At 44.6% G+C, this 26,529-nt stretch overlaps 1 protein-coding gene across 2 annotated transcripts in view; it reads right to left on the bottom strand.

The window, feature by feature from the left end:
- The window catches only part of COPZ2 (COPI coat complex subunit zeta 2), a 33,640-nt gene that overhangs the window by 5,466 nt on the left and 1,645 nt on the right, over positions 1-26,529 (bottom strand). Inside the window, exons 2-8 of one of the 2 annotated variants that reach the window (XM_060255901.1) lie at positions 22,764-22,832; positions 20,850-20,931; positions 19,850-19,941; positions 16,796-16,851; positions 14,337-14,414; positions 10,576-10,627; positions 152-190 (exon numbers count right to left, since the gene is read on the bottom strand). In XM_060255901.1, the coding sequence (XP_060111884.1) occupies positions 152-190; positions 10,576-10,627; positions 14,337-14,414; positions 16,796-16,851; positions 19,850-19,941; positions 20,850-20,931; positions 22,764-22,832 (468 nt within the window). Of the gene's footprint in view, positions 1-151; positions 191-10,352; positions 10,484-10,575; positions 10,628-14,336; positions 14,415-16,795; positions 16,852-19,849; positions 19,942-20,849; positions 20,932-22,763; positions 22,833-26,529 lie in introns of those variants that run through there. The other variant, XM_060255900.1, reaches the window with a different exon arrangement.

Here is a 26,529-nt window from a genome sequence, read left to right as displayed (position 1 = left end):
GGGGGATATATCTGTACAAAAGTGTAATTAACTTCATGTGCATTCCTCAAGGCTGATACCAACACACATCTAATTAATCTGCAAATTCCAAGCCTGCAGGAAAACCATCAGCTAAGAGAGAAAAGTATGAGAAAAACTCCAGATGGCTTACCTGAGCGACACTATGCTCTGATAAAGGGCTGTCATCAACCTAAAAACAGAAGGAAAGAAGAACAATCCTAAGAAGGTCTACTCACACAAGTAAGTCCCAAGGAAAGTTGATGAAGATTTGTTGGAAGATTTAAGGACTGCAGCTAGGCTGAGGAGTCCTAAAAGGCTAACCTTAAAATGCAGAAGTCTTACTGAAATGTGAGAAACAAAAAACAGGACAAATTCTGGCAGAACAAATGTGGGTTGCCACCAACGGGAGTAAGTCCTGTTGAACTCAGGTTTAATAGTCATAAGCTAAGAGAGCAGCTCCTGTTATAGGCTGGCAACTGTTTAAATAACTCTAAGCAGAAGGCAGGAATCAAATGACAATTTTCGTACTGATGGGAAGATGGTAAGATTGTCCCACAAAGCTCTATGCTGGTTTTGGTACTGTTCACCTTGTTCCTAAGTAGGGTTGCCAGGTCTGGGTTGGGAAACTCCTGGAAATTTTGGAGGTGGAGCCTGTGGATGCAAGATTTGGGAGGGGTGGGACCTCAGCAGGGTTCAGTGCCATAGAACCCACCCACCAAAGCAGTCATTTTCTCCAGGGCAACTGATTGCTATTGTCTAGATATCAGTTGTTAATAACAGGAGATCTCCAGGCCCCACCTGGAGGTTAGCAACCCTAACAGTGATCCACAGACTGATGGGTTGCCAAGACAAGTGATAAATGACAGAAGAGCATATAAGAAATTGACAGAAAAATTACGGATCAATGAAATGAGGTATAGATGGATAATACCTGAAGGTTTGAGCTTTGAACTTCAAGGAAAAAGGATTACAATTACAAACACACAGGAACTGTGTAGATTTTATGAAGAACATAAAGAATTTGCACCATGAGGGATTACAAATTATTATCTTGGAATGTAAATGAACTAAATTCACCACAAAAAAGAAAGGCAATGTTTCATTGGAATAAAAAGCAAAATTGTAATATAGTTTGTTTACAAGAATTACATATCAAACAAAAGGATTACAAATTTTTATGGAATAAGCAATTGGGACTAGAATTTCATTCATTGGCTGTGATTTTTTATATTAAACAAGAATTAGTGTTTAAAGATAAAAATGGTGTTTAAAGATAAAAATGGTGTTTAAAGATAAAAATGGAAGATTTGTAGCGGTAGAAATAATATTAAAGGTTAAAAAAAATGTTATAATTGGGATTGTATGCACCAAATGGAGCAAAGGATGCTTTTTTCAAAGACATTATACAACAACTTGAAGTGACATATGATCAAATTTTGATAATGGGGGACTTTAATGGAACAATTAAGAATACACTGGATAGGTCTGGGGAAAAAATAATAAGAAAGGAAAATTGCCAAAGTCTTTTTTTGAATTGGTCAAAAAAGAAAACCTGGAAGATATATGGATAAAATTTAACCCTGAAGTGTGGGATTATATCTTTTTTTCAGCAAGACATAATACTTTTTCCAGAATTGACATGTTGTGGGGCACTAAGGATTTAGGCCTTATAACAAAGAAAATAGAGATTTTACCTAAAATAGGAGCTGATCATAACCCAATAATGTGGATTACAAAATTGTCTAAAAAGTCGAGAAGATGGAGATTAAATGAAGATTTACTACAGAATAAAGAAATAGTGACATCTCTAGAAAATGAAACTAAAACTTTCTTCCAAATAAATGATAAAGAAGATATAGAATTTCAGATGGTGTGGGATGCTTATAAAGCAGTAATGAGAGGAATATCGATTACACTGAATAATAAAGACAAGAGGGCAAAAGAAAAACAGATGTTGGACATTCAAAATGAAATAAGGAAAAAAGAAGGGGAACTGAGAAAAAGGCCAGGAAAAAAGAAAATTATGAGGGAGATTACAATATTATAAACACAAATGAGACATTTGTTAAATAAAGAACTGGAATGGAATCTGAAAAGATTACAGCAGAAATCTTTCGAGGGAGCAAATAATCCTGGAAAATATTTGGCCTGGCAACTGAAAAAAAAGAGAGAAAGCAAAATCATTAATAAAATTGTGGCTGATGGAAGAGAGGTGGTAGATCAAGAAGGAATAAAGAGAGAATTCTTTAAGTACTATGCCAAATTATTTAAGGGTGTTAAAATAAAAAAAGAAAAGTTGGAAGCGTATTTACAAAATATTAAAATAACAAACTTAACAGAAAATATGAAGTAAGTTCTGAATGACCCAATTGAAAAAATAGAAATTGAAGCAGCGATTAATGCAATGAAAAATGGAAAGGCACCTGGGCCAGGTGGTTATGCAGCTAATTTTTTTAAAACCTTCAAAGAGGAATTAATACCAAAACTTGATGAACATGATAAGAATAAAAGGGAAAATACCAAATACATGGAAGGAAGCTGTTATTTCGTTGATTCCAAAAGAAGATAGAGACGTCACGAATGTAAAAAATTATAGACCAATCTCACTATTAAATAATGATTATAAAATATATACAAGAATATTGGCAGAACGGCTTAAACAACATCTGATAAATTTTATAAAGGAGGATCAAGTGGGGTTTCTCCCCAAAAGGCAAATAAGAGACAATATTAGAACTGTTGTAAATATTGTAGAATATTATGAAAGACATCCAGAAACGGAAGTAGCATTATTCTTTGCAGATGCAGAGAAAGCATTTGATAATTTAAACTGGGACTTTATGTTTGCAATAATGGAGAAAATGGAGTTGGGGGAAAACTTTATAAGGCTGATAAAAGCAATATATACTGAACAACGTGCAAGGCTATGTATAAATGCAGATCTTACAGAAGATATGATAATTAGCAAAAGTACAAGACAAGGCTGTCCGCTTTCCCCACTGTTGTTTATAATGACTCTTGAAATTTTACTGATGCAAATCCAAAAAGATAAAGAAATAGAAGGATTAAAAGTAAAAGGATTTACTTATAAATATAGAGCATTTGCAGATGATATAATGTTTATAAATGAAAATCCCATACAAGTCACACCTTTGTTGTTAGCTAAAATACAAGAATATGGAGAACTGGAGGGACTTTATATTAATAAAGAAAAATCAAAACTTCTATGTAAAAATATGCAAGTAAATAAACAAAAGGAACTGCAGAAGCTAACGGGTTGTGAAGTTACCTCTAAGGTAAAATATTTGGGTGTGAAGATAACAATGAAGAATATTGATTTGCTTAAAAATAATTATGAGAAGCTATGGTGTAAAATGGATGAAGATATGATAAAATGTAATAAACTTAATTTGTCATTGCTGGGCAGAATAGCTGCAATTAAAATGAATATTCTGCCAAGAATAATGTATTTGTTTCAAACTATTTCGATTGTGAAAGACAGTAAACAATTTAATAGATGGCAAAGAAAAATCTCAGAGTTTGTGTGGGCTGAGAAGAAACCAAGGATTAAAATGAAAATTTTAACAGATGCAAAAGAGAGAGGAGGATTCCAACTACCAGATTTAAAACTATATCATGAAACAGTTTGTTTAGTGTGGATAAAAGAATGGGTGATGCAGTTAAATAAAAAACTCTTAGCATTGGGAGGTCATGGAAATAAATTTGGCTGGCCTGCTTATATGTATTATGGGGGAAAAAAGATGGATGGGTTTTTTTTCTCACCATTATATAAGAAACAATTTGTTAAATACGTGGATGAAATATAAGAAATATGGGGATGAGAGAAAACCGTTATGGATAGTGCCAGCAGAAGTAATAAAAATAACAGCTGAGACAGGTGAAGAAAAGTGGTTGTCATATAATCAACTATTAAAAATACAAAGTGGCAAAATAGAATTGAAAACTGCCAAAGAGTTGAATAATAAATATGATTGGTTCCAAATGCAACAAATAAAGAGCTTGGTGTAAAATGATATTAAAACTGAAGGAATAAAAGAGCAAACAGAAATGGAAAAAGTTCTGCTTGGAGATAATGAAAAATTAATTTCAAAACTATTTAAATTGCTTTTAAAATGGTCTACGGAAGATGAAGTAGTGAAATCCCAAATGATTAAGTGGGCAATTAATGTAAATAAAGAAATACAGATGGAAACTTGGGAATATTTGTGGAAGAATTCTATTAAGCTTTCGACATGTCACAGTATTAAAGAGAACTGTTTTAAAATGATGTATAAATGGTATATGACTCCGAAAAAGTTGGCAAAGATGAACAATAAGATGCCAGATAGATGTTGGAAATGTAAAAAACATGAAGGTTCTTTCTACCATATGTGGTGGACTTGTGAAAGAGCAAAAAAGTATTGGCAGATGATTCAACAAGAAATTTCTAGGATCTTGGGATATGAATTTAAGAAAGTTGCAGAGACTTTTCTGTTGGGATTACAAATGAAAAAATTTCCAAAAGAAGATAGAACTATAATTTGGTACTTGCTTTCAGCAGCTAGGACATTGTATGCGCAGTTGTGGAAGCAAGAAAAAATACCAGAGAAATGGGATTGGATTGTAAAAGTTATGACATGGAGTGAAATGGACAAATTAACAAGAACTTTAAGAGACTATGATTTAGAAGTTTTTAAGAAGGAGTGGAAAAAGTTTAGAAGACATGTAGAAAAAGAGTGGAAAATAAAAGGACATTGGACAATTTTTGATAATGATAAAGTATTAGAAGGAAGAAGGATATTAATTTTTGTTTTTATTAGTTAAGGGTACCTTTAAATGTTAGTATCTTAAGTAAATAACACTTGCGGGGGTCAAGTAACGGGAGGAGGGGTGGTTAGAAAGTAATATATGGGATAGATAAAAAGAAGTTATTAATGATGCAAGAAATAGATATTGTTACCATATGTTACTAAATAAAAATTGTTTTAAATCAGAAAAAAACCCTCAGAGAGAGTCTAAAACAATGGTGTCCATGCTAAAATGCTTGATTTAAAAGAGCACTGAGATAGCTAAGTTTGTGTAAATTATTCCAGGAGAGGAAAATTACAAGAAGAAACACACACACACACCCCAATTGGATGAATGGGCACTAAGATGGCAAATGAGATTCAAAGGAAGTGCAAAGAGGATATAAACTGGGACTGGCTTGCCCACCTGCTACCATTTCTCAAGCACAGCCCACCTGAGAAGCCAGAATACAGGCAGTTCTACACAGGTGCCTGTAGCAGTTATAGGGGCTGGTAGCTTCTACAGTCACCTGGGGGCATTTCAGTTCATGGAATGTTAAACTCAGGGCTGCCAACCTTCAGGTGAGGCATGGATTTCCCCACAAAATTTCAACTGATCTCTAGGCGACAGGGATCAGCTCCCCTGGAGCAAACGGCAACTTTGGAGGGCAAGTTGTGTGGTACATCATAGATCCCAGGTTAAATCCCTCTCCAAATTCCCTTCTTCACAGGCCCTGCCCTCAAATCTCCAGGAACTTCCCAGGAGAACTGGCAACCCTAAAGGCATCCTGGATGAACTACAATGCTTTACACAGAGAGTGATCAAAATGTGGAATTAGCTGTCAGAGGATGTAGCGATGGTCACAGGAATAAACAGCTTTAAAAGGAGATTAGATAGATTCATGAAGGATAAGTCTGTCAATGGCTACTAGTCATGTTAACTGAGGGGAACCACTGCATTCAGAGGCACTAAGCCTCTGAATTCCAGAGCCAGGAGGCCACAAGGGGAATGCCTCGGTCTCTGTGCCCTGTTGTTGGCCGTCCAGAGGAATTGGTTGGCCACTGTGTAAGACAGGATACTGGACTAGATGGATCATTGCTCTGATCCAGCAAGGCTCTTCTTACGTTCTTATGTATGCTGTGGACACAAGAGTTGCTGCTGGAGGTGAGTGCAGTTTGTGCTGTGATACTCAAGCCATGAAGCTTAGCAACTGGCATCGCAGCTCCTCTCCAATCTGCAGCCACTAGGAAGCCCACACGAATAGTGCTCGGATACAACTGCAAGAGCACAGTTAGCCCAGCAGCGACGTTCACACAAATAAAAACCCAGGTTGAAAAACAAAACAAAACATGCATCAGGCTCACAGCAGGTTTTGCATAATGCCAACATGTAAGTGGAGAAAAGTTCTACATTGCTTGATGAAACAGTTTTGTTTTAACTGTTTTGTCAACCCTCCCCTTCAAAAGTGAAGCACACAAAGCATGCTGGGAAACCCCATCATGTGTCTCCCCCACACACACTGTTCTCATTTCAATACTGACCTGTAGTGTACAGAATATACACTGTACACTTGGCCATTTGTTTCAAGTTGAGGTGTATTTATTTACTTTATTCAAAACTAGGGTCCATTTCATCCCAAAAGCCAAGACAGATCTCAAAATTAAAGCCCTGTTAGAACTATTTTCATTCCCTGAAATTTTTTCATCCATCTCAGTTTTAATCCTGAACACCCCCATCCCCAGCAGCCCAGGCAGATCTTAAACTTTTGTGAGTCTCCAATGGGAAGGAGTCATGTAGCTTACAATCTCCTTTCCCTTCCCCTCCCCACAGCAGACACCCTTGTGAAGTAGGTGGAGCTGAGAGCAATATTCCTGCTAAGATCTGGAGACTTGTGAGCAAAAATTCTACTTCGTGAGCTATTGGCATTAAAGTTGTGAGCTTTTGCATGAATTAGTTTGCTCTGAGGCCATTCTTCCTGAGCTAGGACAAAAATGAGTGAGCTGGAGGGTAAAAAGCTGTGAGCTAGCTCACACTGGCTCAGCTTAGAGGGAATACTAGCTGAGAGAGCTCTGACAGAAACTGCTCTAGAAAGGAACAGCTCTGCGAGAACTTGTGACTGACTCAAGGTCACATCTCCGAGTGCATGTGAAGAAGTGGGGAATCAAACCTGGTTCTCCCAGATAAGAGTCAGCACACTTAACCACTACACCAAACTGCCTCTCTCAAATAATTCCCCCAGGCAGTTTCAGGTTAGAAAATGGTATGAAGATGAAGGCTGAATGCCGTGCTCCCCCTCATGCCTCTGTTTTGATCCAAACAGTGTCCCTGAAGTGCTGTGGAAGTGAATTCTCATAAGAAACTGGTAGCTGCTGACTGCAATTTTCTGCAGTGGCCATGAGTTACATGTGTAGAGCCAGCTCTGCCACTAAACAAACTAGGCAATTGCCTAGGGCAGGGGTGGCCAACGGTAGCTCTCCAGATGTTTTTTGTCTACAACTCCCATCAGCCCCAGCCATTGGCCATGCTGGCTGGGGCTGATGGGAGTTGTAGGCAAAAAACATCTGGAGCGCTACCATTGGCAACCCCTGGCCTAGGGTGCCAGCCTTCTGGAGGTGTTGAATTGGGTGCCCCCCACGTGACTCAGTGATGTTATCAGTGCAGGGGGGGGGGGGGAAGTTAGGCTTGCCTAGGGTGCCAGACAGTCTAGGGACACCTCAGCCTAACTTTTTAAAAAGCAGTTTACATTAAGAGTATCTGGTTTTTGTGCATGCAGTGTTTTCTGATGCTCCGTAACAACCCTAGAAGTATTAGCAGCCTGTGTCAGATTTTTATTTTGCACTTGGTTTCAGTTTTTGAAACTGGAGAAATTAGAGCTATTTTAGAGACCATGTTAATTGTTTACTACAATACACATTCAGGGGACAGTGAGAGCAATTTGTAATCTGATCTCCTGCCCTCAGATATTTCCATACATAGCAGCTGGGCAGGGGAAGGTGTGGCACAGCAGTGGTGGTGGTGGTGGTGGGGGGGGAGAAATAAAGAGGGATTTTAAAAAAAAAAGCCTTTCCCCTGTACTGTTTTCCCAATACAGATCTTAGTGGGCTTGCTATAAAGGGAATTGTAATTCCTTTCCACACATTCGGTTTTGCAGTTCCAGGTGCACACAATGGGACCCACAATCCTCCTGACGTGCTCATTTGCCATGCTGCATTAACAGAGCCACGCGGGTATTTCTGCATGCATGTACAGCTTCACTATTTGCAAACATGTCCCCTCAAAAACCCTGTGTTCCATTTGCACATTCCAAAGCTGGAAGATACATGCACTGCCCTATTCACGCAAAATGGTGGGGACTGCATCTGCTGGGAGGATCGTGGGTGTTGTGTGATGGCCTGAACCCTTCTACATGGGCAGAAACAGCCCGGTGGTAGCAAGGGTGGCACCCAGCCTGGCCAAGCCCCAAGTGGAGCTGAATGGGAAGGCATACTCTTTTCCCTCCTCCCTTTTTTTTTGTTTGGGCAGGGTGTTTTCTGGAGCCGTTTCTTCCTTCTCATCAACCTCTGGTTTCTATTACCCATGAAGATAAGTCTGTCAGGGCCTACTATGCATGGTGAGTAAAGGGAACTTCCAAATTCAGAGGCAGTAAACCTCTGAATCCCAGAGCCAGGAGACGACAACATCAGGGGAAGGCCTCAGACCCTGTGCCCTGTTGTGGGCCCTCCAGAGTACTGGCCGGCCACTGTGTCAGACAGTGAACTAGATGAGTTACTGGTCTGATCCAGGAAAGGTCTTCCTTTATCCTTATTACACATGGCCGGAGTGCCAAAAAATCAAAACTTTTGAAAAGGACTATACAGGTACAATCTGGCCAAACAACAATGTGTGTGTGTGTGAGACTAACATCAGGAAAATAGTATGAGAAGAAAATGATAATATCTCCCCAATGCTTGGGCCCCAATTCCCTCCATTGGTTAACAGAACTACAAAGTTGCAGATTGATCTGACTATAGATCTCAGATACTTCATCCGGTTTGGACCCCACTGTGAGCTGTTAGAGACAGAGACATTCCTGATAAATAAAGAGGGAGACCTCTACACATTTTTGGATATTACACTTGCACCGTAACAGTAATTTGTATCTGGGTTATCCAGCTTGAACAAGCTGATCCAGTTGAAAATGATTCTTCCAGCGTAGGCATAGCGCAATATCCAATGATTTATGGATGCAGCCCAGCTGAAGAGAGGAGAGCCTAAAATGCTTCTGCTTCTATAGTTCTGCTGGGATGAAAGCAGCCATGAGTTTACAGGGTATGTGCTGACTTAATTTACATTAACAGTAATCCTCTCCCTCAACACTCACACTCACACACATGTTCTTCAATCAAAGCCCCTAAAAGGGCCTTAAAGCAGGGGCCCCCAACTTTCTCAGCCTGCAGGCAACTCTAGACTTCTGACATAGCATGGTGGGTGCAGCCACAAAATGGCTGCTGTGAAACGGCTGCTACAGGAGATGGAGCCAGCCACAAAATGACTGTCACAGTTTACCTTCAGTAGCATGGCGAAGATCCTTGGGCTGTGGTGGCAACTAGGGATGGGTGCAAACCAAGTTACGAGACAAAATTAATCATGAACGGGGCCTGGTTCGTGGTTCATGAGCCATGGTTTGTGCCATCCCACCCTCATGTGGTTCGTGTTGGTAGAAAGATTGGAGCTGGTGGCAGGGCTGCAAGAAGGCATTTAAAGAACACTGCAGTCTCTTTAAATGCTTTTTCCAAGCCATGCCACCACAGCAGTGCAATTCAGCAAGTGGACTCAGAAGGCGGGATGCAGAGGCAGGCAGGAAGCGGCACTCAGAAGCCACAGGAAGTGACCTCTTTGCTGTGGTGGGGCTTGCAAAAGCCATTTAAAGGGATCCCTTTATATGTTTTTTTTTGCAAGCTGCACTGCATCATGAACCACGAGCCTGAAACGCTTGTGGAGTTTTATGGTTTGTGAGCTCTTCAAAAACCTCCATTTCTCCAGTTCATGCCCATTCCCAGTAGCAACTGCTGCCAAAGCAACGTTTTTAAAAATCTGGACAGCCAACTGAATCCCAGATGGCCCTGCCCACTTTCTTAAACCACTTGACGGGCAACCCAAAAAGTGCAATGGGAACCATGGCACCAGCATGTGCCCTAAAGCAGTGGCCCCCAACCTTTTTGGCACCAGGGACCGGATTTGTGGAAGACAATTTTTCCACGGACAGGTGGGGGTGCTGGGGTTTTTGCTGCCCCAGGCTGCCGCCACGGCCACACCCCATCCCTGCCCCCCACGGGGATCTTTAAATGAGGAGCAGGTGAAGGTCTCTGCCTCACTCTGTGGTCCAGTTGCTAACAGACCATGGACAGGTACTGGTCCGCAGCCCAGGGGTTGGGGACCCCTGCCCTAAAGTATGTAAAAAACAAGCCGAACTTAGGAAGAAGGGACCCTCCCTGATAAATAGGAGCAGAAGATAAAATGAGCGGGATGATTTCCACCCAGCCAATGACATGCCACACCACACCAGAATGCACATGCTTAAAAAGGGGAGCCGTCTTACTCTTCCAACAGCATTTTGCTATTTGTACAAGCTCTCGGGTATAATGTCTTTGTGTTCCAAGTTACCCGTGATGTAATCAAACAGAATGAAGCCGTAAGCCGCCGGCTCTGCGACCATCTGGGATGGAAAGAGTTTTGGGGAGGAGGTGAAGTAGGTATTCCAAGCGGAAGGGCAATCCACAGGAGAAAGGGGACAGGCAGACCACTCACCCTGAAATTCACGTTCTGCACGACTTGTTGGGGGTCACTTTCGAGAATCACACTAGAATTCGAAAAAGGCAGAAAGAGACATTAAACACCTTTGGGAGGGAGAATGCCCTTCCAAATCTCCAGCAATGAAGAACCCAGCGTATAAGACTAGGAACAATTTCCCATTAGCCTTATGCCACTCCCACGCTCCTTTTCTCGACAGGGCTTCCATCGGATTTCTAAAAACCAGTTTCTGTTTGCCGCGTGAAAAAGGCAAAGCTAGTTGCAGCCTGGAACAGATAGTGTGAAATCTGACAAAAGCCCCACAGAGAAGAGGAGCGTGAGAGCGGCATAAGGCTAGAGGGAAATCAGCCTAGATGTGAATATAAATGGCTTTGGGGCTTTTGTTGTTGTTGTTCAATATACGTACAGTTGTTATTCAGCTGTCGAGAAAAAGCCATGTGGCTCCCCTCGAGGAAGCTGTTCTTTTACAGGAAAACAGCATTTCCCCCCCCCAGCAATCAAACCACATTATTTTGTTGCTGTGCAAAGCATCTATGTTAAGATAAGCTATATCTTCAAATACAACTCATGCAGTTAGACTGACCACTCAAATGAGACAAGCACCTACTGGCTAGCGCATGTGCTATCACAGGTGCTGAGATATACCATGTGGCCCCAGGCCATTTTATTTCATTATATATGATTAAAAATTTCATTTTTTTAAATTTATGTTATTTATAGTCCACCTTTCTCACAGGAACTCAAGACGGATTACACATGGCGGGACAGCACAGGCACTAAAAATGGGAAATTCCCAAACAAATTCATGAGGGTTTTAGAAGCCTGGAATTACCAGAAAGAAATGAAGCACATTGTAATTATTCACATCACACACTAAGCAGTACAGAAATTACATAAATTAGGGCCTATTTACAATAAATTACATAAATAGGGTCCTAATTATATTAATAAGAGCCCCATGGTGCAGAGCAGTAAAGCTGCAGTACTGCAGTCGGAGCTCTCTGCTCACGACCTGAGTTCGATCCCAGCGAAAGCTGGTTCAGGTAGCCGGCTCGAGGTTGACTCAGCCTTCCATCCTTCTGAGGTCAGTAAATGAGTACCCAGCTTGCTGGGGGGAAAGTGTAGATGGCAATGGCAAACCACCCTGTAAAAAGTCTGCCATGAAAACGTGAAAGCAACGTCACCCCAGAGTTGGAAACGACTGATGTTTGCATAGGGGACTACCTTTACTTTTAATTACATTAATAGGGTCATTTTTCAGCCCCAGCTCCCACCTGACGGAACTCTCTGCCAAATGACATCTGTGCCCTATGGGACCTGATGCAGTTCCACAGGGCCTGTAAAGCAGAGATGTTCCGCCGGGCTTTTGGTTGTGGACAGTGACAGGCATCACCTTGGCTGGCACTCTCTCCTCCCCACTTTCTTCCACCTCTCCCGCATGATGATGAGTCCAGGGCTCATTTTGTAGCAGGAGCTCCTTTGCATATTAGGCCACACACCCCTGATGAATCCAATCCTTCAAGGGTTTACAGTAGGCCCTGTAATAAGAACCCCGTAAGCTCTTGGAGGATTGGCTACATCAGGGGGTGTGGCCTAATATGCAAAGGAGCTTCTGCTACAAAATGAGACCTGGACTGATGACATAGTCTAAAATCTATGTATTAGAGCCATTTGAGAATTGTTTTTAACAAATTTATTTCAATAGTTGGAAATGTTTTACTACAATGTGTATTTTTATTGTTGTTTATCGCTCAGAGCCCTGAGTACTCAGGGGTTGGGTGATTCATAAATCTATGCAGGGTTTTTTCTGTAGCAGGAACTCCTTTGCATATTAGGCTGCACCCCCCTGATGTGGCCAATTCTCCAAGAGCTTACATTAGGCCCTGTAAGAAGAGCCCTGTAAGCTCTTAGAGGATTGGCTACATCAGGGGTGTGTGGCCTAATATGCAAAGGAGTTCCTGCTACAAAAAAGCCCTGAATCGATGAGTGATTCATAAATCTAAATTATAAATAAATAAATAAAAACTATACACAGCAGTGCAGACCATAGCCCTTAATCATTTATCCAAGCGAGTTTGTAAAACCGTTTTGTGAAGTGCTACCCTGTTACCTATTTCCTTCTGAGCGCTCCCTGGTTGGACTCTGGAAGCACAATTATGAAGTCCTTTAAAAGCAGAAAAAGTGGAAAGCTCTTCACTCTGCAGCAAAGCTCCTAAATACTGTAAATTTTTTCCCATATCATATTTATTTATTTAGTACATGCCTTTATAGCCCGCTGTTCTTTCTAAGAGAATCATAACTACCTTGCCCAGTTGAGGAATTACTCTTAAAGTGAGGATTTCAAAGGATTTCAACGAGCAGGAAAGAGGCCCAGTTCAGATGCAATAACGGTTTGTTTTCAAATATATGACTTTCGTTTATCGAGGTCATGTTTTAAACTAGATCCATTACTTGGGATTACAGTTTAAAGGGATTCCTTAATGTGATTTTGTGGAGCCATCTGGGTGAACATTTTGTTTTACCCTCAATATAGTTGACTGCAGGACTTTTTTACTCAAAAATCCCAGCAGGAACTCATTTGGATATTAGGCCACATCCCCTGATGTCACCATTGTTTCACACAGGGCTTTTTTGTAGAAAAAACTCAGCAGGCATTCATTTGCATATTAGGCCACATCCCCTGATACTAAGCCAGCCAGAACCGTGTTCCTGTGCGTTCCTGCTCAAAAAAAGCCCTGGTTGACTGCTTTATCGATCAAATTTGAGTGAGTCACAGCAGATACACTTACATCCAGATTAAAAACGGAGGGTGGTGTTTGGGGAGGGGCTGTGCTCAACGGTAGAGCATCTGCTCAGTATGCAGAAGGTTCCAAGTTCTGTCCTTGGCAGCTCCCATTAAAGGAGCAGGCAGCAGGTGATGTGAAAGACCTCTACCAAAGACCAAAGAGAGTGTCTGCTGGTCTGAGTAGATAATACTGACTTTGGGTGCGATCACACGAGAGATCTGGCCTGACCTAGCCATGCCTCCCATCCAGATTTAATGTGCATGATCACTTGTGCACATCTGCTCCCCAAGTTCCACCCATACTTATCATTTTAGGATGGGCTGGGACCAGATTAAATAGCTATCGGGAACTTCCCAGTAGCAAATCTCTAAAATGCATGCAAGAACATTTCCTAGCTGTCTTGGGCCAGAGGTGGAATTCTAGCAGGAGCTCCTTTGCATATTAGGCCACACACCCCTGATGTAGTCAATCCTCCAAGAGCTTACAAAAAAGAGCCTTGTAAGCTCTTGGAGGATTGGCTACATCAGGGGTGTGTGGTCTAATATGCAACGGAGCTCCTGCTAGAATTCCATCCTTGGCTAGGGCATGTGATGCACCTGACCCACATGCACAGTCAGAATGCTCCTCTTGCGCGTGTGCAGCTGGTACTTCTCCCGGCAGTAGGGTGGGGGTTGTGCAATTGTCGCAGCATGAATCAAGAGAACCAGCTTTTTCGAAGCCAGGATACTGTTGCGCCAAATTCCCTGTGTGTTCCCACTCTTTGATGGACCAAAGGCCTGATTCAGTATAAGGCAGCTTCGTGTGTGTTAGACAACTTACTGAGACCAGCCAAACCCATCTCACCCTGGAAAAAGGCTTTTGGATAATACTGTCATACAGGATTTGAACCATTTATTTAAAGCAGATTCTTTATTCACAGCTTCTTTCTCTGTCCACTCAGCACAACATTCTCTTTCTCTACATGCTGCTCACCCTCCGTCGATGATCTCATCGACCACGAGGAATGCCCCATCCATGTTCTCCACCAGGGTCCGTTTCTCCACGTTTTTTCTAGATGCAAAACAAAACATGTTGGAACAACACTTCTCTTGGCTTCTCTTATGTTCTTATAAGGGTGATTAACATGTGGAATTCACTGCCACAGGAGGTGGTGGCGGCCACAAGTATAGCCACCTTCAAGAGGGGTTTAGATAAAAATATGGAGCACAGTTCCATCAGTGGCTATTAGCCACAGTGGGTGTGTATATATACATTTTTTTGCCACTGTGTGACACAGAGTGTTGGACTGGATGGGCCGTTGGCCTGATCCAACATGGCTTCTCTTATGTTCTTAACACTGAGAATGTATATACATTGCCACAGACGTTAACTGGCTGAAGAAAATCCTTCTTTCTCAAGGAACCCTGGGGACTCTAGTTCTGTGACAAGGGAATCCCAAACAGAATTATTTGCACCAAATCAAAGTTACAGTTCTCAGCGTTTTTGAGAAAATCTCCCATTGCTTCCGAACTTACCCAGCATCACAGTAAAAGTAAATTTATTCTAATATTCATTTCAGCAAAGCTCCCATGAGTCAGAGATTCATGCATTTTGTTCGTCTTTAAGGAGCCACAGGACTTCTGTTTAATTTCACTGCAACATACTAACACAGCAACCGTTTTGGAATCAATACATCACAATGTTCCTTACGCAATCCTAAGAGCGTCAGATATGATTCTAGGACAGGAGTGGCCAACGGTAGCTCTCCAGATGTTTTTTGCCTACCCCCATCAGCCCCAGCCAGCATGGCCAAAAACATCTGGAGAGCTACCGTTGGCCACCCCTGTTCTAAGAGGTCTGGATTTGACTCTCCACTCTGCCATGGAAGTTTTTGGGATGACCTTGGGCCAGTCACACACTCTCAGCATATCCTTCCTTGTAGGGTTGTTGCAATAATGACACTGAAGAGGGGAAAAGGATGTAAGATCCTTTCAGCTCCTAAAGAAATCTAGAAATAAATATGGCCAGCTCTCTCAGATGATAGAGGCTCTTGTCACCCACCCTACTCTGGTTCTATGCTTCTAGATTCTGGTAAAGACAGGGTTAGATCCAATCAGCTTTCCCCAGTCTATCAGGCCCAGTTCCTCTCCTTATTTACAGTCCCCATCTAGAGTTTCCAGCTCCGGGTTGGGAAATTCCAGATAATTTGGGGGTGGAGCCTGAGGAAGGCAGAGTTTAGGGAGTGGGGAGACTTCAATATGGCAATAATGCCATATAAAGTCCACCTTTCAAAGCAGCCATTTTCTCCAAGGGAACTGGAAAACTCTGTAACCTGGAGATCAGTTGTAACTGCACAAGAGCTCCAGCCACCAACTGGAAAATGGCAACCCTATGCCCCATCCTACATGATTTTTGTCCGTGCAGGTCCCGTGATCCCCAGCATGGCCTCAATGGTCAAAGGGAACCCCTCCCCTTTTCTCCATCAAGAAAACTCATTGGATCAGCCCTGACCTGGATAGCCCAGCAAGCCCAATCTTGTCAGATCTTGGAAGCTAACTCTGGCAAGTACTTGGATGGGAGACCTCCTTGATAATACCAGCAGTCAGGAGGATGGGGCAAGATTTATTCAGCCACCTCCCTGAATATCCTCCAGGCCCCCAGTAGGGGTCAGTCACCAGAGGTAGACATGATTTGCAGGTGCAGGCACACACACACCACACATAAAAAATACCAAGAAAGAACGAACGAACATAGGAGACGCCTTGTTGGATCAGGCCAATGGCCCATCCAGTCCAACGTTCTGTGTCACATAGTGGCCACAAAAACCAGGTGCCATCAAGAAGTCCATCACTAGGGCCAGGACACCAGAAGCCCTCACCCTGTTGCCCCTCTCAAGCACCAAGAACACAGAGCATCACTTGCTGAAGGAAGGGAAGGGAAGGGAAGGGAAGGGGAGGGGAGGGGAGGGGAGGGGAGGGGAGGAAAGAAAGAAAGAAAGAAAGAAAGAAAGAAAGAAAGAAAGAAAGAAAGAAAGAAAGAAAGAAAGAAAGAAAGAAAGAAAGAAAGAAAGAAAGAAAGAAAGAAAGGAAGGAAGGAAGGAAGGAAGGAAGGAAGGAAGGAAGGAAGAAAGAAAGAAAGGAAGGAAGGAAGGAAGGAAGGAAGGAAGGAAGGAAGGAAGGAAGGAAGGAAGGAAGGAAGGAAGGAAGGAAGGAAAAAAGAAAGAGAGGGAGGGAAGGAAAGAAAGAAAGAAAGAAAGAAAGAAAGAGAAAGAAAGAAAAAAAGAAAAAAAAGAAAGAAAGAAAGAAAGAAAGAAAGAAAGAAAGAAAGAAAGAAAGAAAGAAAGAAAGAAAGAAAGAAAGAAAGAAAGAGAGAGACAGTGAGCGAAAGCCAGCCCACTGGATCTATCACATTGTCTGTGATCTTGTGGCCTCCTCAAGGCTAGCAATACTTACCGTAGCATGTGATTGAGGGATTCAAAGAGACAGTTCAGAACCAACATCAGCATCAGCTGTGAAAAAAGAAAAACAAAGCAGGGTCAGGGAAGGAAGGCAATCATACACGAACACATGAAGCTGCCTTACACCAAGCCAAATTTTTTGTTTCATCAAGCTCTACTTTGGCTATGCCAGGAGTCTCCAGCATACTGCCCATGGGTGCCACAGTGCCTGCAGACCCCTTTCCTGGGACCCACCAGGTGTTTTCCAAAAGCAGGTGGCGCCATGAGGAGCTTTGCCCCAGCAGTTCTTCTGACTGAGCACTGGAGATCTGATTGCTTGGGCCGGGTTTTAAAAGCATTGCTTTGGCAACAGCTGCCACTGCAGAAGGATCTTCACTGTGAGACTGAAGGTAAGCTGCAGAGGCCATTTTCTGGCTGGCTCCACCTCCTGCTGTAGCCATTCTGTAGCCATTCTGTGGCAGGGCCGGATCTAGGGGGGGGGGCAGAAGGGGGTGCTTGCCCTGGGAGCCACTGGAGGGGGGCACCAAATTGAGTATGGAGTTCATTCTATTCTATGGGCCGATAAGGTAGAATAGGCCCATAAGGGGGTGCCATTTTTTAATTTTGCCACCCCCTCAAAAAACATTTGGCAGCCATTTTGTGACTGCGTCCACCATGCGATGTCAGAATTCCAAAGGTGCCTGAAGGCTCAAAAAGGCCCCTGGTCTACTGTGACTCACAGTGACTCCTCGCAGCCTCAGGCAGAGATCTTTCATCAGAACACATGCTGCCTATTCCTTTTAACTGGAGATGCCAGGGATTGAACCTGGAACCTTCTAGATGCAAAGCAGATGCTCTGCCACTGAGTCACAGCCCACCCCCACCCCCAACAAATCAAGCAGCATACCATTTCTGCTGAACATTTCTGCTATGTGCTCCACAAAATACAAACAGAGCATGCCTCTTACACAATAAGGCCACAATTTAAATCTGGAAGCGAAGAAAAAAAGTAGGGCTGGACCGCCCGCTAGGCAAATTAAGTCATTGCCTAGGGCACCAACGACTCTTCAAGAAGTGCAGGCCGGTGAGGCAACCCCTTCTCTGGGGTTGGACTGCAGCAGCGGCCCAATCTCACACACAGGCACTTAGAAGAGGATGGATTCCATTCTAGAGAAGGGGTTTTAAACTTATCTGGGGTTGTGCTGCAGTAGTGCCCCGATGTCTCCATTCTATCCTATGGGCCTCCGTGTGTGTGTGTGTGTGTGTGCACGCGCGCACATGCACACACAGGGCTGGTGCGTGGGAGTCGGTGAACTAGGCGACGGCCTAGAGCTCTGGCTCCCCCCCCCCGCCGCCTGGGGTGCCGCCGCCACCCTCCTCCCTTCCTTTGCAGCGCTGGAAGCCAATGCTGCGCTCCACTCGCCTTGCTTCCCCCCCACCCCCACTGCTGCTGAGCCTAGGCTGGTCCTTACCAGCTTCAATGTGGCTGCGCGCGGTTTATAAGCTTTTGAAGGACCTGCGATAGGCAAATTTGATCCCCCTCACTTCCAGTTCCAGGAAGGAGGGGGAGCGAACTCTCCTCCCGCGGGCCCTTCAAAGGCTTAGAAGCCGCGCAGCCACATTGAAGCTGGTAAGGACCAGCCTAGGCTCAGCGGTGGGGGGGGGAAGGCGAGGTGAATGGAGCGGAGTGCGGCGCTGGTTTTCAGCACCACGAAGGAAGGGAGGGTGGCAGCAGTGGCATGGCTTGCACCGCCGTGACAGAGGAAGGGTGGTGGGGGGGTAAGGATCAGCCTGAGGGGGTGGGTGATGGAGGCTTTGCAAACCTTGGCAAGGTGGTGGGGGGGGCCCGGCTCTCTCCTGCTTCAAAGCGGGAGAGGGCCGAGAATAGGGGGGCCCGCATGCGCCGCACACGGCCCGATGACGTCATCATGATGTCGTTGGGCTGTGCGCGCTCTCGCACACGAAGGTTTATGAGGAAAAAAAGGAGAGGCAGGGGGGGGCAAATTTTGGCCTGGGGCGCTGGAAACCTCAGCGCCGGGCCTGTGCACGCACCGGGAAATCATGTCAACCTCTGGTGACTGACCTCTACTGGAAGCCTGAAAAATATTCAGAGAGGTGGCTGAGTAGAGCCTGCCCTCCTAACTTTGTTATTTCAAGAAGGTCTCCCATCCAAATACCTGCTCAGCTTTCAAGATCTAACAAAAACTGGCTTGCCTGGGCTATTCAGGTCAGGGAGCAATTTCAAGTTTTGTGCTTTTAATTTTTCCCACAATTCATGTTTTTGAAAATTGGGTATCGGTGTGAGTGTGTGGGTGCAAGTAGTTAGCTTTGCCTAGGGTGTCAAACAGTCTAGGTCCAGCCCTGGAAACAAGATATATGTCACCAGGGATGGAATACTAGCAGGAGCTCCTTTGCATATTAGCCCACACACCCCTAACGTGGCTCTTTATTGTAAGCTCTTGGAGGACTGCCTACATCAGGGGTGTGTGGCCTAATATGCAAAGGAGCTCTTGCTAGAATTCCACCCCTGTATATTACAGAATCTGATGGGCATGATTCAAAGTCCATAAAGCAGGGGTCCTGGCGACACCTTCCCTGGTGCTTGCCAAGTGTTTTTAGAAAGTGAAGAGGCCAGGAGGGTATTTTTCCCCCAGTCTAGGTTTCCAACTGGCCTCTGGCTGTGCAGATTTTTTTTAAAAAACATTCTTTTGGCAGCAATTGCCCCTCTAGCACAAGGATCTTCACCATGGCAGCCATTTTGTGGCTGGCCCTGCATCCATTTTGTGGCTGTGTCCACCAAGCTGTTCAGAATGTGAAAGATGCTGAGAGGCTTGAAAAGGTTGGGGAACCCTGCATAAAGGAATACTCCTCCTTTAAGGGGGAGAAATGAGCCCCCCCCCCAAAAATAATAACCTCTGTGAAATGATCATCTAAACTGTGAGGGACAAAACTGAAAGGAAGTGTGAGAACGGATCCCAGACTGGGGTGGAGGTGAGAGAGAATCCAGGCTCCACTGTTCATTGGTGCTCTGTCCACTTGTTAGAAAACTGTTCTCAGAAGCAAGGCTTACCTCATTTTCATTGGAGCTCCCCACTACGTACAAAAAGAGGTCAATGCTGCTTTTATAGACAATAGTTAGGCCTTCCAAAAAAGCGATCTCACCTGAGGAAGGGAAAAAGAGAGATGAAGTCTTCAGACTACTGCTGGGATAGGATTTTGAAGAATGCTGCACTCCTTCTTCCGCATGTGTATGCTCTTTAATAACTTTAATTTTTCTGATGCTAACACTGTCCCTGGCTGACCTTTGAAGTGGGTGCAGCCAGAACACACCCAAACTTTTCTCGCAGACTGGTAGGGCTGCTTGTTTACCTTCAAAGGGCTACCAAGCTCAGAGAGCATAAAGCTGGAAGTTAAACTCAGGCCAGAGGCTGTAAGAGTAAGGTTGCCAATCTTCAGGTGGTAGATGGAGATCTCCTGGGATTACAACTGATCTCCAGTCAACAGAGATCCGACCTTTTAACAAATAAACAAGCCCAAGATAATCTGTTTGCAGTCAGTCAGAAACATTTTGGTGCAGATCTCCAGCCGCTACCAGGAGGTTGAAAACTCTAATTCTCTCCCCCCAGCCTCGTCAAAGTGGCCTGTTGATTTGGCCTCTTTGTCACTGATGCCACAGCTCCTCCTTTCTCCTCATCTCTCTGCCTTCCTCTTTATCATCTGCAGGGCTTTTTTTGAGCAGGAACTCACAGGAATGCAGTTCTGGCTGGCTTGGCATCAGGGGGTGTGGCTTAATAGGCAAATGAGTTCCTTCTGGGCTTTTTCTGCAAAAAAGCCCTATGTGAAACAATGGTGACACCAGGGGGTGTAGCCTAACGTGCAAATGCATTCCTGCTGGGCTTTTTCTACAAAAAAAGCCCTGATCATCTGGATCTTTGTTTATTCACAACTGCTGCTTCAAATCTCTGTATCTGGCAAAGGGAGGAGGAGAAACTTGGGCCATTGAGCCAGAAAGTATTGCTGAGGACTGCTGGCTGCCAGACTCTTTCCATCCCAAAGCACTGCATACTCACTGTCAGTCTTGTGAGTTTTGTTGAAGACATTTTTCTCAAAGATCTTCTGTTCTTTTGTAGATGGAAAGGTGTCATCGTAGTACTGTGGACAGACAGGCAAGAATGTCATATAGAATGAGACAGCTCAGGGGTGGGCAGATAACCCACAACTAAGCAGGGCTTTTTTTTTGAGCAGGAACACAGTCCCAACTGGCTTGATATCAGAGGGTGTGGCATAATATGCAAATGAGTTCTTGCTGGGCCTTTTCTACAAAAAGCCCAGCAAGAACTCATTTGCATATTACGCCACACCCTCTGATATCAAGCCAGTTGGGACTGTGTTCCTGCTCAAAAAAAAGCCCTGCTCAAAAAAAAGCAGGTGATGTCAGGGGGTGGGGGTGGCCTAATATGCAAATGAGGTCCTGCTAGGCTTTTTCTACCAAAAAAAGCCCTGCAACTAAGAATCAACTTTGCTCAAGTTTGAGAGGGTTTTTGATGCTTCTAAAACTAGCCATCTCATTTCCCTTCTTTGGTGAGCAACATTTTGCTAACAGTTTGTTATTTGAAAAAAAGTGTATTATTTCTGAATGGGGAACATCTGCCATTTGGAGAAAATTCATATTATATTGACTCCCAACCCCAATACAAATTAAAATACCCTGTTACTACAACTACCCTGGATTTTTTTACATCTAATTCCCATTTTCATCTTCACTCGAGCTGAAAAGTCCATGGATATTAAATTTAGTACGGCCTGTTGAAGAACTGTTTTCGTGGAAGATAGGTCCAGCCACGGCTTTTTTTTTTTTAGCAGGAATGCAGTTCCAGTTGGCATGGCATCAGGGGGTGTGACCTAATATGCAAATAAGTTCCTGCTGGGCCTTTTCTAAAAAAAAAGCCCTGGGTCCAGCAATGGGTATCAGCCATGACAGCTAAAGAGAACCTCCTTATCCAGTGACAGTATATCTCTAAATAACAGTCGCTGGGAGCATTTTGGAAGCAAATGCTGCTACTTTCTGACTTAGCTTATGAGTGCTCAAGCCTTTGATCAGTTCCAGTAAGGAAGTTGTTATGTTCTTTTGTCCTTTTAAACCATAAAGACGAGAGATTTTAAAAAAACTTCTCGCAACTAATCCATGACTGAAATCCCAGGATAGGAATGAATTTAAAAAGTCATTCTAAAATAGTTTTTAAAGCTCTTTTTGGATGGCCTTTTTGATGGGGGCCAAATGCAACTCATACGGTAAGAAGCTCCAAAAAAAGAACAATTAATTGGGTAAGGAGTTTGCGGGGGGGGGGGCTACCAAAAAGTCTGCTCGAGGTTTCTCTACCAGACACCCTCCTGCCATTGTGGGCTCTTACAGCCCACAACCTCCCCAGCTGACCTCAGACAGCGGGCCAGCACACATGGAAGGAGGAGAAGAAGACTGCAGATTTATACCTGCCCTTCTCCCTGAATCTTCTATATCTTCTCCCCCCACAACAGACACCCTGTGAGGTGGGTGGGGCTCACAGCAGCTGCCCTTTCAAGGACAACCCCTACAAGAGCTATGGCTGACCCAAGGCCATTCCAGCAGGTGCAAGTGGAGGAGTGGGGAATCAAACCCGGTTCTCCCGGATAAGAGTCCGCGCACTTAACCATTACACCAACCTGGCTCTTCCTCTGGCAGTTCCTCTGGTAGCCTGGATTCAAGCTGTCCAGGAGGAGCCACAGGTAGTCTGTTCTGAGTTTTCCAAAGAAAGAATGGGGGACATCAACTGTAAATAAGACATCTCTATATCTCTGATCAATCTTGTGTCTCACTTTCAGCAAGTGGCAGGGATCCCTAAAGAGAGATTCAGCATTCCTCAACTTTCAAACGGTATTTGTAACTCTATCTCGACATCTTATAGAAACCAGACTGGCTGTCAACAAAGCCATTTGGTGGTACTGACCTTGGCCTGAAGTCTTTGCCCAAAGCTGTCCAAGATGAAAATCGCTTTGACTGTGTAGAGGGATGGTTCCTGGAAATAGCAAGATATATATATATATATATATTATTTATGGGGGTCAGGACAAGGCAAGCCAGATTGCTGATTGCCACTTTGGGGTCAGTTTCTCCAGGCCAGTTTGGCAAGGGATCCTGGAGGTTTTTGCCATCTTCTGGGCATAGAGCAGGTGTCATGGGGGAGGCATCTGTGGAGTTCCTGCATTATGCAGGGGTTGACTAGATGACTCCGGAAGCCCCTTCCAGCTCTATGATTCTATGAAAGTGGCGATTACACCCGGGGAGGATTTGGGGAAAGCCCCTTTTCATTAACTTCAGTTCCTGGAGGCTTAATCAAAGAAACCACAGGTGCCTCTCATTTTCAGCCCTCAGGACTTCAGAGAGAGGATGCTGGAAGAGAATATTAACAGAAGGTAGTTAGGTTTTGGGAAGTTCAGCCGCGTAAACCCATGTCAGGAGTTGTGGTGGCCTGCTTTAAATTGAGTTTTTGCTCCTTAAATCGAGGAGCTTACAATGACATCCTAAGCCAAAGGTGTCTAACATATTTGTTACGAGGGCCGGATCTGCTTCTAATTTATATGGAAGGGCTACTGGTGCAACACTAGCACATAACAAACAGGAGACAATGGCCGTTTTCCCACTGACCTTACTCCGGAGCGACATCCCTCTTCACCGCGCAGCGTCTGCACAGATTTCCCACCAACTGCTGTGCACAACCAGGAAGTGCCGCGGCTTTTGCGTCGCAGATGTAAACCGCTAAAAACCAGTTTACATCTGCGACGCAAAAGCCGCGGCTCTTCCTGGTTGTGCGCAGCAGTTGGTGGGTGAAGAGGGACGTCGCTCCAGAGTAATGTCAGTGGGAAAACGGCCAATGTAACAACATGTGTGAGACATCTTCTGTTACAGGAGTGCCGAACTCATTTGTTATGAGGGACGAATCTGACATAAATGAGGTTTTGTCAGGCCGGGTCAGGCCATGTTGGTCTGGGCCACGTGTGTACCTATTTAAGATTAGGTAGCAGAGCTATAAACTTTATAAAAGACACAGACAACACAAAAGACCCTTAAAATAAAGCATGCTTAAAACATTAGCACTCGATCTTAAAGGCGCTTTCTTTGTATTTCTCCCACAGGATCCAGGGAACTGGGCAAAGGAAGCTCTGGCTCTTTCCTTCCTTCCCCAGGGGATGAGGAGGGGGAGGAGCTTCAGCCAACAGATGGAAGAGACGCTTGGCTCAGTAGCTCTGCTGTGCAATTGGGACAGCAAAGCAAGCTATCCCTCCTCCTGTTCCTCCCCATGGGAGGAGCCTCAGCCAGTGCAGAAAATAGAGGCTTTGCTCTGTAGCTCCTGTGCAATCAAGCAAGCCTGTCAAAGCAAGCTGTTATGCAGAAGGAAGCTAGAAAGAGGGAGAAGGAAGCAGATGATAGCCAGTTGCTTGGGGGCCTGATAGGAGTCCTCCAGGGGCCTGATTTGGCCCCCGGGCTGCATTTTGACACCCCTGTTCTAGAACAGAGGTGTCAAACTCATTTGTTACAAGCGCTAGATCTAACATAGGTATCAGTTTGTCTGGATGGGCCATGTGTGCTGTAAAATGTAATGCCAGGTACCGGAAATATAAACATTATAAAGGACACAGGCAAACTGGATTAAGCAACCGGTTTATTGCGGAACCCACAAAAGCCCAGCTCTCCCCCCCCTCCAGTTCTCATCCCTCTTGCATTTCCCACAGAAGTGGTGGAGCTGAGGGAAAGGCCTGGCAGAAAGCCTGTTTTCAAAACCTCCAGGGGGCACTTTTTGTCCTCCCACAGCCACTTTTCCCTCATGGGCTGAGAACAGCACCAGTTGCTCACGGGCTGGATAAGAGCCCTGGATGGGCCAGTTCCATCCCATGGGTCGTATATTTGACACCCCTGCTCTCGAAGCACAAGAACACTTTCTTTCCATCCACGAATGCCTTTAAGCCTTCCAACATATTCAGCTGTGTTGGACACAAACTGCATCTGAAGAAGAAGAGAGTAGGATTTATACCCCACCCTTCACTTGGAGTCTCAAAGCGGCTTACAGTCCCCTTTCCCTCCTCTCATCACAACAGACACTCTGAGAGGTAGGTTGGGCTGTGAGAGCTCTTTCAAGAACTGCTATTGACAGAAAAGCTCTGAAAGGACTTGTGACTGGCCCAAGGGCACACCACCAGCTGTATGTGGAGGAGTGGGGAATCAAACTTGGTTCTCCCAGATTCAGGGCTGCCAATCTCCATGTGGTGACTGAAGATCTCCTGGGATTACAACTGATCTCCAGGCGACAGAGATCAGTTTCCCTGGAAAAAATGGCTGCTTTGGAAGATGGACTCCATGGCATACTGCCCCATTGTTGTTAATGGGGCTACCGCGACGGGAGCACATTCAGCCAGTGCTGAGAGAGCTGCACTGGTTGCCTGTTGTGTTCCGAGTTCGCTTCAAGGTGTTGGTATTAACCTTTAAAGCCCTCTATGGTCAGGGACCTGCCTATCTACGGGACCGCCTTTCCCCATATATCCCCCAGAGAGCACTGCGATCAGGGACAAAAAATCTGTTGTCTGCCCCTGGCCCAAAAGAAGCCAGGCTGTGTATGACGAGATCCAGGGCTTTTTCGGTGGCAGCACCAGAACTTTGGAACACCCTCCCAGAAGCTATAAGGGCCCTGCGGGATTTGCCTGCGTTCCGCAGGGCCTGTAAGACCTAATTGTTTAAACAGGCTTTTGCGGTTTGATTGAAAAAGGGCTGCCACCGGACATCCTACAGAATGCTGGCGATCATAGTCGAGAAGTCAGTACCGCCTATACTGGACTGAAATAGCGCTATAGAATGGTTTTAAAGTTGATATATGTAATTTATGGTTTTATATGTTTTATTGGATTGATTGTTTTTTTATGATGGTGTAAGCCGCCCTGAGTCCGCTTGCGGAGAGGGCGGGATATAAATGGAAAGTAATAAATAAATAAAATTGAAGTCCCTCTCCTCCTCAAACTCCACCTTCCTCAGGCTCCCCCCCCCCAAAAAAAATCTCCAGGTATTTCACAACCCATAGCTGGCAACCCCACCCAGATTAGAATATGTGCTCTTAACCACTACACCAAAATGGCTCTCAGGCTAATAAATCTGGCTAATAAAGTTAAATATCTATATTTATGATTTTGTGTACTAATCCAATAGTCGGCAACTGTAAAATAAGCAGCGGGGACACATCCGTAATAGAGAGACGAACAGTCCCTATACAAATACCAGAACAGCATACAACGATATTTCCTTCTCCCTGATATCCACACCACCACAACCCTGTGAGGTAAGCTAGCCCCTGCCTTGGATCTGGCCAGCGTGGCACAGGCTAAGGAGAGGATGCACGTCACCTCCTGTGTTGCTGACTGTGTTGCAAGTGGAGCCCGGTGCCCACTGAATGCCATCTAACCGTTGCTTTGGAGAACAGGCCCTGATTTTGTTAAGCTGGGTTTTTTTTGCTGGTTTTTGATGCCTGGCCAACAGGGCCAGGTGTTGAGGGGCGCAGAGTTCCCAGGCCCCACACACTCCCTGCTTCCCTCCCCTCCCTCCACCTGTGTGTCCTTAGCCTGCCAGCTTTTGAGCTCTCCCACTGGCCACCTTCAGCACTGTCTGCAGCTGTTTTCTCAGTGACTCTGGGAAAGAGCTGGGAGAACGGCAGAGCACTAGCAAATAGATGA

Source organism: Heteronotia binoei, chromosome 15 (genome assembly GCF_032191835.1).
Source record: "Heteronotia binoei isolate CCM8104 ecotype False Entrance Well chromosome 15, APGP_CSIRO_Hbin_v1, whole genome shotgun sequence".
In the NCBI taxonomy this organism is placed as follows: Eukaryota; Metazoa; Chordata; class Lepidosauria; order Squamata; family Gekkonidae; genus Heteronotia; species Heteronotia binoei.
Note: the sequence above shows the minus strand (reverse complement) of the source record. Positions and strands in the feature narration are given on the sequence as shown.